This window comes from Panthera pardus, unplaced genomic scaffold (assembly GCF_024362965.1).
Source record: "Panthera pardus isolate Hobbes unplaced genomic scaffold, ASM2436296v1 HiC_scaffold_11, whole genome shotgun sequence".
In the NCBI taxonomy this organism is placed as follows: Eukaryota; Metazoa; Chordata; class Mammalia; order Carnivora; family Felidae; genus Panthera; species Panthera pardus.
The window spans coordinates 27554432-27570739 of NW_026526666.1; the positions used below are offsets into that span (position 1 = coordinate 27554432).

Here is a 16308-nt window from a genome sequence, read left to right on the forward strand (position 1 = left end):
GACTGTATAAAGTACTCTTAGAATTCATTAAGAAGACAAACAAGATTTGAAAAGACGCTACACCTGAGCAGATCTTCAAATGACAAATAACTACATAGAAAGATGTTCAAAGCATTAGTCATTAGGGAAATATAAATTTAAACCACAGTGAGATAATACACACTGTCTAGAATGGTTACAATTTAAAAAGAATGATAATACTAAGATTTGGCAGCTTGTGGGGAAGCTGGAGCTGGTGAGAATATAAAATGGTACAACCATTTTGGAAAAGAGTTTGACAGTTTCTCTAAAATAAACATAGATTTACCATATGCCCCAGTAATTCCTCTACTAGAGAAAACACATGTCCGCGCAAAGACTTATATACAAATGTTTACAACAGTATTCATAACAGCCAGAAACTGGAAACAGTCCGAATCTATCAGTTGGTAAATGGATAAACAAAACGTGGAATGTCTGTATAACTGAATACTACTCAGCAGTGAAAAGGAATGAACTGATAACAGGCAACAACATGGAATACTCTCAAAAACATGATGCAAAATAAACCAGACCTAAAGGCCACATTGTAGGTTTCCATTTCTATCAAATCTGTAGGTGAAACAATAGCAACAGAAAGCAAAGAGGCACTAGGTAACTTCTGAGGGTGACGGAAATATTCTAAAAGTGGTGGGGATGGTTCTACAACTTGTACAGGGTATTCTAAATCAAACTGTGCAGAATCATGACACGTAAACTGTACATCAAGAAAGCTGTAAAAACAGAACAAGGTACTTTAAACACTTTCCCACAGTGGCTTGTGCACACCAATTTTATTCTGTCCTGTTTTAGTGAGTCTCCTTGGTATCCCTTCTCTGAAAGTGCTCAGGTCCTTGACCCATGGAGCTCTGCCTTTCCCTTATGGAAAACAGAGCCTGGATTTTTCCTTGGGGCTCTTCTTAAAGTTCTGATACAAGATGAAGTTCATTTTGATCCTACCTACCTTATGCAAGTAGTCAGTCTTTCAGTCTGTATTCGAAAACTGAATTAACTGTTCTCTTTTTATATTAGGTTTTCAACCAGATGAAGAAATGAGTGAAATCTTCAAGACTGAATTTCAAATGCGATTGCTATGGGGCAGCAAAGGTGCACAAGTCAATCAGACAGAAAGATATGAGAAATTCAACCAGATTTTAACTGCCCTCTCACGTAAATTGGAACCTCCTCCAGTAAAGCAGGCAGAGCTTTGATAACTCTCGAGAATACCTTAGGATATTATTTCAAGCTTCTCCAGTTTCTTCTTTGGGAAGGCTTATTGTTTGATAAAGTAACAATGTGCAAATCTGACAGTATACAAGCTTTTAGTATCCACAGGATATTAAACATGTAAATTGCACAGAGTACACTTATTTATGAATTGTTTAAAATTACTACTGATTTTAAAATGAAGATAATTTATTATGAAGGTAACTATTGCTAATGTTGATCAGCAAATTTAAGAGAAGATCTGGCTATGTTGGCTGGTTGCTTTCTATTACTGAGGCGTTTGACCATTTTAAATTTCTTGTCAGATAAGTGTAAATAGAACAGAGTTTAAAAGCATGAAACATTTCAGAAGGTATCAGTTGTATGATATTCTTTAAATATGAGAAATGTAAATAGTCAAATGAAAATATATCTTTTTGTGAAACAATTGTATCTAGTCTCTTTAATAAACAACTCATCAGCATAGAATAATCTTATCTCCTACCTTCTTCCCTAGAGACTATATCCTAATAAACCAAAATTAATGAATGTGGGATGAAGAATTTAAGGTTCGGCCTGGGAGACAGAGTGAATAGTTATATAGGGTAGACCTGTGGTGTTTGCTAGCAGTTGACTTTGGTCAGGTTAACCTCCTCACATCCTGTGTGCAACACAGCACCTGATATAAAGTAGGTACCCAGATGTTAGTATATTTCATGACATCAATGCATTTGAAACTAATGGGACTGTGAGCTTCCAGTCCCAGATGGCAACACAGGAAGACCCTGAACTTACCTCTTCCACAGATACACCAAATTTACACCTATTTATAGAGCAATTCCTCCTAAAGAACTGAGAGCTGACTGAACAGCTTCTGCTCAACAAGAGGTAGAAACCACACAGAGAACAGCAAGAGGAATGGTGACACAGTAACAAAGGGGACCCCCCCCAACACACACACACCCCCAAAGCTGCGAACTGCAGTGAAGAAGGATGGTACTGAAAAACCGTGAGCAGATTCGTTTGCCCTGGGGCACAGAAAAAAAAAAAAAGTGCCATGGTTTAAAAGGGCTACTAGAACATGAACTAGCCCTAGCACCCTGCCAAATAGTTGGGGAGCTGCTGGAACTCTCTGGGTCAGAGAGACTAAGCACCATTGTTTCCCTTTCACCTTAACAGTGCAGATAGGAACATGGTCCTGGCACCATAGCCGGCCTGCCACCTTGGTGAGCCCCAGGCCCCTAGCCCACAGCAGCCCCAAATGCCCTGGGGTGGGAAAAAAAAAAAAAAAGCCATAGTTTAAAAGAGCAACTAGAGGGGCGCCTAGGTGGCTCAGTTAAGCATCCAACTTTGGCTCAGATCAAACTCAACGTGGTTCAATGAGTTCGGGACCCGAGTCTGGCTCTGTGCTAACAGTTCCAGAAGGAAAGAAAGTGGGGTGGGGAGGAAGCAATTCATCTAGAAGAAAGGGTGGAGACTTAAGGACTGTCAAGCAGAGAAACTGGTAGGCTTTTAGGTATATTAAAACAACAGTGTCTACCATGTGAGGTTGAAAAGTTAAAACAACATAAGCCAGGAATGGGGAGATTCGTTACTAGAGTTCTGATCAAGTGTTATTCCTCTCATCGGTAGAAGAATTAAACATACTGATTAGCTTTAAGTATATAGAATGTCAAGGGTAAATGCTATTAAGAAAAATTAGGGTCAAAGTTTCAAACAGTGGAAGAAGAAATGGAGAAAACAAAAAAATATATATGTAAAGAGACAGTAAACTGAGATGAATAGCAGGCACAAAAATGACAGAAATAAGTCCAAATTTATCAATAATCATTACAAACATAAATACACTGAACCTGCCAGTTAAAAGAGCATTCTAGATTTAACACAAAACCACCTTATACTCTAAGAAACATAAAGCATAAAAAATATAAAACATAAAGCATAAAAAAAAAAATACATAAAAAAGTAAAGTGCGTTAGAAAAGGTCAGGATAATTATAGGAGAACAGGTTGTGATCAGGAGGACACATTGGGAGTCTGGAGTGCTGGTAATGTTGTATTTCCAGACCCAAGTGTTGACTTTCTAGTAACTTAAGCTTACATTTAAGTTTTATGCATTTCTCTGAACGTATACTTTATAACAAGGTATTAAAACATTTGCAAAAAAAATGTGATACCTAGGAATGGTTTTAACAAAAGATGTACAAGAATTTGGTGAAAAAAAATTTTAACTTTAAACATCTGAAGAAAAGTAAATGAACGGGAGCATCATGTTCCTAGATTTCAAAATTTGGTATCAGAGATACTAGTTCTTAAAATGACCTATAAGCTCAATGCAATCCCAATCAAAATCCAACAGGATTTTTCAAGCTTGATAAGGTTTTCCTAAAATTTACATGGCTAGAAGTAGTCAACACCATCCTAGGAAGTTAAGATGGAGGGAGGGGAGAATCTGTTCTACTAGATCTAAAAGCTGATTATTAAGCTACAGTAATTAAATTGTCATTGGAAATTTGATAAATGACAGAACTTTGGCAATCAGTGAGGGAAAGGATGACTTTTTAAATAATTCTTGGACAACTGGTTAAGCAAATGAAAGGGAAGAAAACAGCCCCTTGCCTCCTATCATACACCAAAATAACATACATGCGAAAGGCAAAACTATAACACATTTAGAAGGAAATCTAGAATATCCTTTTTACTTTGAATCAAGGATGAATTTCTTAAACTAGACAGAAAACATTAAATATAAAAGATTGGTCAATCTACATTAAAACAGACTTCTACTCATCAAAAGAGGTCATAAATTGAAAGAACAAAGAGATGTTACTAAAAAGACATGAAATTAACCAAAGATTAGTATGGTAGGCAGCCTCCAACAATGGTCACTGACCGTCCCTGCAGCCTGGTGTTCACACCCTTCTGTTGTCCCCTCCTACACTGTACCAGGTTTGCTCTGCATTACCAAGTACATGGGGCAGAAGTAATGCTGTATCATGCCTGAGATTAGGTTACAAAAACTACAGCTTCTGTCTTTTTCTCTTGGATTCCTGAGGCAAGCAAGATGCCATGTTCTGAGCATCCCTATGAAGAAATCCACACGGCAAGGTCCTGAGGCTGGCCAACAACATGTGACTGACACCTTGACTGCAGCCTCCTGAGAAACTAAGCCAGTTTTATTATGCTACACAGCAAAATAACTAATTAGCATCCTTAATACATAAAGAATTCCCATGAATAGATATGGAAAGATAACCAGAAAAAAATGGGCAAAAGATATAAACAGGCTTTTCACAGAAAATGCAAAGTATGTTTAACTTCATCAATAAACAAGGAAAGGCAAATTAAAGATACATACCATTTTCATCTGTCGAAATGACAAAAATTGGCCAGGATATGGAGCCTAAGTAACCTTGATATACAAGTTGTAGGTATGTAGAACTGTTATAATCACTGTGAAGGAAAAATGTGGCATTTTTTTTTTTAAAACTGAAGATAAATATAACCCATAAACTAGCAATACAGAACTCTTGTATCTGTAAACATGCATAGAATGTGCACAGCAGCATTGTTTATGCAAGCAAAATTCAGGACATAGCCCAATTGTCCATCAAGAGGATGGATAAATTGTGTATTTATATAATGGAATACTATACACACTAAAATGAATTATACACACTAAAATGAACTATGCATAAACATGGATAAATCTTAGAGCTCTGAGTGAAAAACCAAGTCTCAGAAGATACCATGCAATATTCAAAATATTTAAATCTTAATATATAATTCATATATGAATCAACAATAGATGTCAATGTGTAAATCAAGAAAATAAACCCTTTATTTTTTTTAATGTTTACTTATTTTTGAGAAAGAGACAGAGCGCAAGCAGGGGAGGGTCAGTGAAAGAGGGAGACACAAGATCTGAAGCAGGCTCCAGGCCCCGAAATGTCAGCAGAGCCTGACATGGGGCTCAAACTCCCCAACCATAAGATCGTGACCTGAGCCGAAGTCGGATGTGTAACCTATTGAGCCACCCAGGGGACCCAACCCTTGTATTCTTTAAATAAACCAACTACACAATAAAACTTTATCAAGTGATGAAAGTAGCACAAATCATTCAGCAATCACTAATAATTTCCAAATCACTTGTTTCAACAGGTGGGTTGGTAGAATTTTTTTGACATGGCTCCCACCAGCTAAATGATACCCTCATATGCGGATGCAAACTCTTCCAAGGACTTACCCCATTCAATTGGTAGTCATTAACGAATATGCTGTTTGGCACCTGAAGAGAAGGGACATGCAGCTGATCCCCATCTTAACAGACAGGATAGTACCACCTGGGTGCTGGCTATATGCCAAGAGCTAGTGGCAGGTGCTCCCAACTAGAGATAAAGGGTGAGAAGACGGGGCTAATTGGGTGGGGACTGATGATCTTGGTTGCTGGAACTGGAAACTTGTGTTTCTGTCTCATTTCATACCCAAAACTGCCCCCAGCCCCTGCATTGGCCAACCAAGAAACAATGGTTGGATGAGCAGCTTGGTTAGGTCAAGAAGGGTGAACTTGTAGAGATGGGGAGGGCAAACAACATGATACTCCTGTCTGGAGATCAGCCAAGGGAAGAGAGGGAAGAAAAGAGCAGTTATGTTATCACTTGCTTTAGAGCATACTCTTCTGGGTAGGAGAATCGTGGAAGAGTCACTAGCCTCATGCCTCTTCAGTGCACACGACAGGCCACTCTCCACCACAGAACAAGTTGCCAAAATGTTAAAAAAAAAAAAAAAAAAAAAAAAAAAAAAAAAACTAAAGGGCCATTACTGCACCACAAGGGGCTATGTCCCTAAACACCTGTGCCTGCCTGCCACACTCCCTTCCAATCTTCCCAGCTGCTACCAGAGCTTAGACACATGTTGCCCTTCAGCAGGATGAGGCATTTCTCTGGGAGGATGAACAGACGAGATCCTCTTTAGATTGGTTGCCCAGGTTCCTCTTCCCACTCAAGGGCTTACAAAATCAGATAAGATTCCCCAACACTTGAAATAATAGTAAATCTACTGTAAGTCCTTCAGCTTTGTCCCCAGTGCTCAAACCAGAAATGCATCACAAAGTATCACGTGTGGTTTTTGAGATAAACCTCCATGTACTGGAACTTATATTCGTTATACTTTATGCAAAAACATGGAAAGCTAATCACGTTTTGGAAAAAATACCCTTGTGGTAAAACTAAGAAAAACAAAGAAATTCAGGATAGTGGTTATCCTTGAAGGAGAGGAAGAGGAATTTTCTATTTAAGTTGGGTGGCAGATTTACATTTATTATGTATGGTTCATACATATCTTCCACAAGAAGTTTTCCTCGGGGTTGATATTCTGGGTTTACCAAGTCAGCTTTATTGTGAGCTCCCATTTTCTACAATAATGCTATCACCACCTTACAAGAATGAGTAAGAAATTCTGTCAAATGCTGAAACTGTGCTGGAGTCAAGACATTTATGTCTGTTGAGTTTCCCAGTTGTATCTAAAGAAAGGAATGAGGTTAATTTGATGTGGCCTGTTCTCAGCTTAGGATCTAGGTCAGTTGTCCATCACACTTTCTCTTAAATGCTGACAAAATTGTCAAGTACTTTTAAGAGTTGTCAAACTTTTCAGAACTTACTCCTCACCTGTATTTTTCCATCTCTAATCTTTTGGCACCTCTTCTATTTTCTGTAGTTTCTTACTCACAGTAACTATACTCAGGAATGCATTTGACCCCAGGTATATGATGAGCTCATTGAAATAGGTTTGGTGTTTCTTTAGATTTTTTTGTCTAAACTAATAGCTTCTCACAAAGAAAATCTATCCTTTTCAACAAGTCTGGAGATCATTTTCCTCTTGAGATTGTTACAGGGATGTTATCTTTCCCTAGCAAGTTGGATTTGACTTCCCTGATCTCAGTTCAGATAGCAAAAGCCCTTTTCATTGTTTTGAGTTTTTGTTACTGACACTGTTTTCCTGCCACTTCCAAGCTTGGCATAGATCTCTATTAATCACAACAACAGAGACCCCTCCTTGTTCAGGATTAACCCTGAGTTTTATTCTCTTTTGGGGTTTCTAGAAGTTAACAGTCATAGCTTCATATTTGCCCCTTTAAAAAGCTGAATCTTCTGCAATTAAGATTACCTAAAACAACAGATGTGACACTAACTGTAGCAAACGATACCTTCCCATGTTTTGAAATGCCAGGAAGACCAGGTGCTCTCTGACCAGGAATTCAAGCAGAAGCACAGTAAATGCTGTCCAGCCTGTGGGCAGACTGAGGTATGTGGCGTAGGGTCACTTCTTATGGACGCAGAGGAGAAGACAGTTTAAAAGGAAAGTTTGTGCAACACAGCTACAGTAGAATAAAGATAAAAAGTTCAAATTACCACACTCAATTTAAATTTACTCTAAAGAAACAGCTTCCCCCCCCTTTAGGAAAGCTTGAAAGAAACTAAAATAAAATTTCCAAAACTGCTTTGCAAAAAAAGTCACTCCACACAGATGCTTCCACTTATAGAACTTGTCATCTACTTTGTATCATCAGGCATTTAGCACACCCAAGAACAAAATCATGACATCTCTTTAGTTCACGTAGGAGTAAGAGATAGATAACACACTATACACCTTAACTGACCATGAAAAGATTGTTTTATTCCATGAAAATATTCTCAACAGAGAACACTATCTTAAACAAAGCATTTACCATTAAGAAATCAACATGTGCACAAAAAGAGTAAAAATTACTGAAAAATTAAAGATTTCTTTTGGACAATTCACATGTTCAAAATTTAAGAATGATTTAAGAATGATTTAAACTGTGCAAGTACAAATGTCTGTCCTATTGTAATAACCCACGTACAGGTTGCACTATGCCACGTGAAGGACCTTGCCTCCTACGGAAGCAAATCCTGCTTTGAGAAAAACAAACAGTAGCCTGAAAAGAACAGTTAGTCCTTACAAGAAAGCCTTAAACTTTGCCCTCTGTGGCCGTCAGCCAAAAAAACACAAGCACTTCAGGCTTTGTACAGAGGACAAACACAGCCAGATCACATTTCCTCCTCATTGCTAACCTTTAAAATAAAAATAGCACTAGATTTTAAAACTACTTTATGTAGTCTGTCAGTATTGAATAATGTCACATTATATAAATAACCCTGTAAAGAGATTCAAAATCTAAACTTCATAGTTTACTAGCCTCAAAGGTAATACGCTATATGTCAGCTGTGTAACAGGGGTGCACTTGATCTTATGAAGGCATTAACTTTCACACAATTGTCATTCAGCTTTAGTATAACTGCTAGTAGGATTCAAATAACACTGGGAAAGAATTATTAAAGCAGTCACACAGCTTCTAAAATATTGCTTAAAATCCAATAATACACAGACCCATTTCACGTTCTTTCTTCCCTCAAAACAGTAAAGAACAAAATTAATGAAGCTTCTGTGGTACAAATATCCCCCCACCCATGCCCATCTCCCTATTAAACACTACTAAGAAATTAGTTAAGATACAAGTCATTAACAGAATCACAAATGCGAGGCAGGACAACATGAGCAACAGGCGCACTAACAACAATTATATTTACAAGTATAAACATACAGGAATTTCCATTGTACAAGTAAAAGTGCACATAGATCATTACAAAGTTTCACTAAATTTTATCTGGCTGAAACAAAAGCATCACTTGGAAACAGACTACCATTTTAATAAGAACATGGTCACCCCAAATTAAAACACAATGGGGAGGCGGGGGGGGGGGGGAAGTCCATAAAACTTCTCCTAAAAACACTGAGTAAAGTAAAATGGACTTGGACATGTCTTTAGTCTGATGCATAAATTTGAAGATGCACCATCACACATGGTAGAGCTCTAAAAGCCACCTACCAAGGCTACATCGGCACCCGTGGCAGCGCTGCCGAGTTAAAGGAGGTCGCACCGAGCTGACACATAAAGCCCTTTGTGGGATACTGTAGTGGTAGTGTTGGCAATCGACAGGTTTAGGCACTCTAGTTTAAGGCAGCATTTGAATGGAAGCAGCTGACTTCTGACAACAGTCCTGTGTCTTGAGGTGGTGAGGATCTTGTGTGTTTATTATGCCAGGATTTCAGTGCTGACTATAGATTCTTCCCAGACTGAGGTGAAGATGGATCACGTTTCAGAGTTCTTTCAACCGGGCTGTAGGCTAGAGCAGAGATGTTTTCTTTTTCTTATCACAGACACTTCAGGTCCACAAACTACTTCTTCATCATGCCCAAACTGGAATGTTTGTAGTGGGGAAGTTATAGCAGCGTACACGAATACTAGGATGGAAACATTAGTGCTGGAGATGTCTGACAAAGTGACTTGCACTACAAATGTAAAACAAAACAAAGGCTTTGACGAGAACAAGGGATTATAAAGACATGCCTGAAAAATCTAGCCCAATCACTCTAGACATGCAACAGGATGTTAAGCAGGCACAGAGGTGACGCAGGCAGACACTGACAAATGGCAAGGGTTCTAACAGACGACGGGTCTAAAAGCCAATTAGAACAGAGCTGGGATAGACAGTCCTGTTGGGACAGCCAAAGAGAAGACAAATTTAATGAGAGCTCTGCATTCTTTCTGATTTAGACATCAGTAAAAGAAATGGAAAAAAAAGGTTAGCCATTTTCGGCTTGTTCCCTTTATGTGAATAATTGTGAATGACCAATTTAAGGATTGGTATTACAGTGATTTTTTTAAAACAATGTATGGAAATGATAATGAAGTTAGTTTAAAAAAAAAAACAAAACAAAAAACGTCTGCATGCACTCATGCAACTTGCTTCTCTCACTCTCTGTTTGAGCCTGACAACTCTAATACCCTCCCCCTAAAAGCAGCTGCATGTAACCTCCTTCAACATCTTGCCCATTTCCTCAGAAACCCTCTTCAGGAACCTGTAGTCCAGGAGGAAAAAGAAAAGAACAATTACTGAAGACCTTTGGTAAGACCAAAAGGGGTGTTCAGTTTAAAGTGTCTGTCCCCAAAGTGTCTGTCCTAAAATTATTTTACAGTCAGCTATGTGAGAACACCAGAAAAATCTGGGACATGAGCAAAATTAAAGGACCAGTCTCTTAAGTGCTTCCTCACTTTACTTCCCCACATGACCAGCACTGCACAATCCTTTATGGTACAGTATTTCCAACAAATGCTTGTTGAAATTAATGGGAAAAAATAATCTTGAATTGATGATTTAGCCAAAATGAGGAAATGCCCTAAATGGTGATAAAGATATAGTCATTCAACCCAGTCAGTCAAAAGTTTTCAAAGTAAAATTTGCCAGGACTTGCCTTCAAGATTTCCTCTCAGTGTACTTAGAATCTATTTTCCTACGTATAACTGCTAAATGCTAAACAATCACCAAAACGGTATTTCCCCAAAGACATATTCAAGATGAAAAATACAAGCATTAATTTGGAAGGAAGCTTATACATTATTAAAAATTTGTAGTATACTAGATGAAAATATTTTCAGGTCTCAGAAGAAAACCATTTTATTCACTCAAGAGCTGGACCAGGTGGGCTTATTTTGCAGGTCTCTTGATTAGCCTACTACTGAAAGAGATTTATGTTTGAGGTGCTTGTTTTCTTCCTTTAGGAAACCAAAGCAAAGAATAGGGAGGAAAATGAAAATGACTGTATTTCTTATTCTTTCAATAAGCCAACTATGACTTTCCTTCCTAAAAACTGTAGCTACAAAAACTCAAACTCCTATGCTAAACCACTCTTTTGGGAGCCAGCTTTCTATAGCATTTCAGAGCAGTTTTACTTATTTAAATTCACTACAGTCACTGTGTTTTCAGAAGCAAAGTGTGTGTTGGGTGAAGGGGGCTTTCTATCTATGGATTCCTGCCCAAAGATCAAATTCTATAACTTATAAGGCAGAAAAGCACAAATCTTTCACAGAGACTTAAGCAGGACATAAAGCAAAAGGCATCAATTAAGCTTCACACCAATGTCACTCAAATGGTAAAACATCATGAGAACGGTTTCTTGTGGTACTATTCACATCTTTAAGATAGAGCCTACACTCAGCTCACATAGTGAACAATGTATCTTGGATGCTCTTTAAGTTTTCTTATGTTTTCCCACCCATTGAATGTGTTTCCATTTTCCATTATTGTTCCTATGTCACACATGTCACAAAGCTGCCTGGTTAGTTTAGATGTAAGTTACTGCACCTTTACTGTTTTTCTCTAGAGTTACATCTATGTATGATGTGGGAACGTAGCCTTCTTCACCGTTCTGTCTCCGAGCTCTTGTCCAACCATCACCTTTGTCTTCCTCAATGATGTATAGAACTTCACCTTCTTTCATTGCCAGGGTACCTTCATTATGTCCTAAATGAGAATTTTCACAGCACAAGTGTAATTAAAGTAATAATTTCGAGTAAAAGTTACAAATACAACACAAAACAACATGAAACTCTACTAGATTTCAACATACCTAGAACCAAGAGCCCAGTGACAAGATCTTATTAGCAACAGCTCTATGATGCTTTTGTAGTTTATCCAACACTTTCATATATAACATTATCTCCCTGGAACTGGACAGTGGCCCTGAGAAACTGGCATTATTAATATCACCCCCATATAACAGATGAAGTATCTGAGCTCAATGACATTATATGATTTTACAGGATATTCTAACTCCTATTTCACTTCTCCAACTCTTTTCCCAAATCTGAGTGGCACTGCTGTCTAGAAAATTCATGACGTGTAAATCAGGAAAATATTAAGACTGTGAGAGGGCGGGAAGAAAGAAGAATATAGTTTTGAAAGAGAGCAGACAAAAACACAGGTTCACCTCTGGTGACGGTGAAAGCAGAATAGTCACAGCCACAAAGCACAAACTTCCTTCAAAACCTCATGAACCTCAGGGCTCTCTTTCTTCCCCATTGCCAACCACTCCCAACCCACTTAGCAGTAACAGTTTTCACAAATCAGTCTTCATTTAACATGTTAAATTCTCTAGGTCACATTATAGCAAGCCCTTATTCAGTATTATTTTCTCAGAATGAGGAGTAATTAAAAACTTTACTCAACTTTAAAACTAATACAACGGATGGGTGGGGAAGGACCTTAAGTCATATGCCATTTTATAACAATTTATTTGTGAAAGTGTTACTCTCCTCCTCAGAATTGAGGAAAAGGATTTTTCAAGTCCACAAGCAGAAAAATCTGCAAGAGAGAACCACAATGTCTTCCTTCCCTCACAGGGATTGCTCCCCACCTCTCACAGGGGAAGGATGGCATAGTCAGAAGCTACTACATTCTCTCCTTTTCTCACCAGAAAATATGACGTACAGAGTCAAGCTATAATAGGGACATTTAGCTATGCCATTTGCCTTGTACCTGTCTCTCAATGTTAGCAAGTTACAAGGAAGAGCTTATAGTGGCATCCACTAGACTTCCACTTCCTAGGTTCTGAGCCACCTGCTCAAGCTGCTTAAATTTAGTGATTACATGTAGCATTAGTAAGATCTCTGGGGGAAATTAAATTCTGTATCAACCAAAGTTGACAGTCAAATAAAAATCTGTACTAGGATGCTGATAACACCGGTAATTTTCTTTCAGCGTCATGTATAAAAGAAAAACCTCTATTTGTAATACAGTTAAACAAAAATATTCATACTAATGAGCTGGAATTATAATTTTCTGACAATGTATTATTTAGCTAAGGACACCTAAGTACATGTTTCAGTGTATACAGACTTTAAGGAACCAATGTTATCAAATACAAAAGAAAATCATACCATCAAAAGGGTAGATAGCTTTGCAGTGTCCAATAGCAGGCAAGGGATCGTCATCTTCAAATTCATCATCGAACTCATTGTGATGACCATGTTGTTGGGGTGGCCCTCGGACTTCTTGGTTTGCATCATCAGTGTAACTTCCCTCAGGACTATAAAACATAGAAGTTTATCTCATCAAGTATCACAAAGATGGAAACTTTTCATGCTATCTGAAGGTTGATCTCAGGATCAATTCACAGAACTAAATATCAATGACACAGTTCAAATTAAGCCTTCATTTTCTTAAATGTTTATGATATATATAAATTGCCTGCAATACAAAATGCTTCTCTGTTGAAGTTCCTGAAACTAAAAAATTACAGTGTTCTAGGCATATGGCATGCATTCAACAAATAGGTCTATCACTGGGTCCAGAGATAAAATGGAGAAATGTAGGGAATACTTGCCTTTCATCATCCCGGATTTATCACCTCCTCTTTTGGCAAAAGAACCCTAAAATTCCACAGGAGACCCACCCAGACCCATGGTCAGTTCACAGACTTCCTGGGGAGTTCTGTCCTGGCTCGAGAGGGCCCGTCTCAGCACAGCACTTGTGTGGTCAGAGTGAATAGTTAACGAGTAGGCTTATAACCTGGTCAGATACAAAAGACCCACAGAGACTTTTCCTTAGGACTGAAGAGAAGCTCCCTCCCTTCCTTTTCCACTGGACTTGGACCTGGAGAAATATGAGCCCAGTGCTTTGGAAGATCACCATATGAAGCCTTCAAATGAAGCCAATATAATGGAAGGTAGAACTGTGAGGTGGAGAGAAACAGTCCTGCGGATATCATCTGAGCTCTTAGATCAAGCTCTCCCTAAAGCAAGCCAATAAAATCCCTTTTCATATTTATTGTCACTGAAAGCAAAAAGACTCCTAATAAAGTTAACTTCCAATTAATCATGCTAACAGGGAGGTTAGTAAAACTCAGAAAATCCAAAAGAACGGATAAACCCATAGGCATCTTTTTCCTTAAAATATTTTTAAGTCAAAGAGAGAAAAAATGTTAATAATTTTGCTAAAGAATCAAATAACTGAACAAGATAATGGAAAATCTGTATGATCAGAAATTAAAAGCACTTTTAGTATGCCTAAAAGCCACGTTCTTAAATAACACAAACAAGAAAGATTAGATTACTTTAATCTAGGTTTTAACTAGTAAGAAAACCAGTATATATGTGGGTTTCTCTTGATATACAGGTACTCTTTCAAAAAGTGGTAAGAGTTTGAGAAGGAAGAACTAACATTTCTCAAGCACATACTGTTCCCAGGTATTTTATTATGAGGTGCTCTATGTACATTACTTCATTTATTACTAATAACGCTATATGATAGGTATTTTATTTTTCTATTTCAAGTTTATGCATTTTTGAGATAGAGAATGGGAAGGGGAAAGTGGAGGAGAGAATCCCAAGCATGCTCTGTGCTGTCAGGGCAGAGCCCGATGCAAGGCTGATCTCACAAAAGGGGAGTTCATGACCTGAGCTAAAATCAAGAGTCAGACGACGCTTAACCAACTGAGCCATCCAGGCACCCCTGTATGATAGAGATCTTAATCTCTGTATTTTAGGAAACTGGGACTCAGAGATCATTAAAAATGACTTGCTCAAATTACACTGTAAGTAGTAACCAAGATTTGATACTATATCTCTCAAATTTTCTCTAAGGAGAATTCTAATTTGTTGGCTCTTAGTGGGGGCAGAGTGGGGAGAGACATATACACAGAGGGGGAAACTGTCACAAATGGTATGAAAGCATGGAAACTTAGCAAAATGCCTTTTGGAAGCTCTGACTCAAACTAAAAATATTGTTTTTTCCTTCACAAAACTTTGAGCAATTTAACAGTTAAGTTTTTCTTCGGCATAAGCCATCCAACTCCATCTAAACCTTAAGGGAATCTTCCCAGGTCTGAGGAGCCTATGCCTTCAGACAGTAGCTCCACAAATTTTCTATGTTCATACCTTTGTTTTTGGATGCATGACAAACTAGAACAAACCAGCAATGGGAAATTTCATATTTTATGTGTAACTACTGTAAAGAAACAAAATCATTTAGGTTCATAAGACTAACGCTATTAAAAGCCAAACCCATTACATCAAGGAAGAAGAAAAAGAACCGTATGGAATTTAGAATGAATTTTAGTACAAAATTTAGAACGAAATTTAGAAAAAAGTGAAAAAAAGTTTGAGGGAAAAAAATACAAATAAAATGCAAAAAGTGACCTTTCTCGTCCTTGTGTTACAAGATGATTTATGTCACTGCTATGTCTTCTGTCTCCTCTCCCACCTGTTTTGCCTTCAACTTCAGAGAGCCAAGCCTTAGGAAAAAAATAAATAAAACTGGGCTTAGTAAGTATTCTTAAAAGCTCAAAAGATAGTCTACAATTAAAATGTGCTTTGAGTTTTTATAATTACGTAATTCTTAGAGAATGGAAACCTTTATTCCAGTTTGACCAACGATCAACTTCATAGCTGATAAGCATAAATGTTTAGTTTTACATAAAGTTTTAATTAAAAAGAAAAACTTGAATGAGGGACTAATTCTAAAGACTATAGACCATAATGATTCCTTTCTTTTAGATAGTAACCCTAAAATTAAATATTTGAAGATAAAATTGTAGCAAAAATCAATTTATCATAATGAAGTTTATACAAATGAATTTGTCTTAGACAACTGCAAAGTAACAAACCTACCTCATTCTTGTGGATTTCCATTCGTAGGCGGTCAATGTTATTCATGGTCTCTGCTAATTTAGGCTGCAAACTCCCTGGATCCCCCATTTGTGGATTTTTCTCATACACATCTTTCATTTTGTTGAGTGCTTCTCTGAAAATGAGAAGGAAGTCACAGAATTAAATATTCACTTCATATGTTCCCAGATAAAAGAGTTTCATTTGATTTGGGGGGCTCTCATGTAGCCTATCTTAAGAGAGTAATAACATCTCTTTAAATATAGTCAAACATTACCTGTTTAAAGATAATGTGCATAAAGATGATTGTATAGAGTGAGCAATTTATGAAGACCGTCTTAAAACATTTGGAATAAAAAAAGAGATTTTTCATTTCTTGCTTCTCATTTATGAGATTTTATATATGTAACATACGTAAGTATATATTACATATATGTATATTGTGTGTGTGTATACACACACACACGTATGTGTCTTTGTACTTATATAGGTTTAATCAAGGACTGGAAGAATATTCCTCAATATTCTTAAACTCATCATGTCCCAAATCAAATTCAT

General features: G+C 37.5%; 2 protein-coding genes across 9 annotated transcripts in view; one reads left to right on the plus strand and one right to left on the minus strand.

Moving 5' to 3' along the window:
• The window catches only part of BCAR3 (BCAR3 adaptor protein, NSP family member), a 114258-nt gene extending 112586 nt beyond the window's left edge, over positions 1-1672 (plus strand). For all 5 annotated transcript variants that reach the window (XM_019457539.2, XM_019457543.2, XM_019457541.2 and 2 more), the window contains one exon: positions 1051-1672. In XM_019457539.2, coding sequence (XP_019313084.1) covers positions 1051-1229 — 179 coding nt within the window. In that variant the 3' untranslated portion in view covers positions 1230-1672. The remainder of the gene's footprint in view (positions 1-1050) is intronic.
• A 5602-nt stretch (positions 1673-7274) lies between these two features.
• FNBP1L (formin binding protein 1 like) overlaps positions 7275-16308 on the minus strand; it is a 122382-nt gene continuing 113348 nt past the window's right edge. For 3 of the 4 annotated variants that reach the window (XM_019457535.2, XM_053892334.1, XM_053892341.1), the window contains 5 exons: positions 15754-15886; positions 15283-15377; positions 13024-13172; positions 11450-11608; positions 7275-7599 (listed from right to left, as the gene is read on the minus strand). In XM_019457535.2, coding sequence (XP_019313080.1) covers positions 7574-7599; positions 11450-11608; positions 13024-13172; positions 15283-15377; positions 15754-15886 — 562 coding nt within the window. In that variant the 3' untranslated portion in view covers positions 7275-7573. Of the gene's footprint in view, positions 7600-7877; positions 10167-11449; positions 11609-13023; positions 13173-15282; positions 15378-15753; positions 15887-16308 lie in introns of those variants that run through there. The other variant, XM_053892337.1, reaches the window with a different exon arrangement.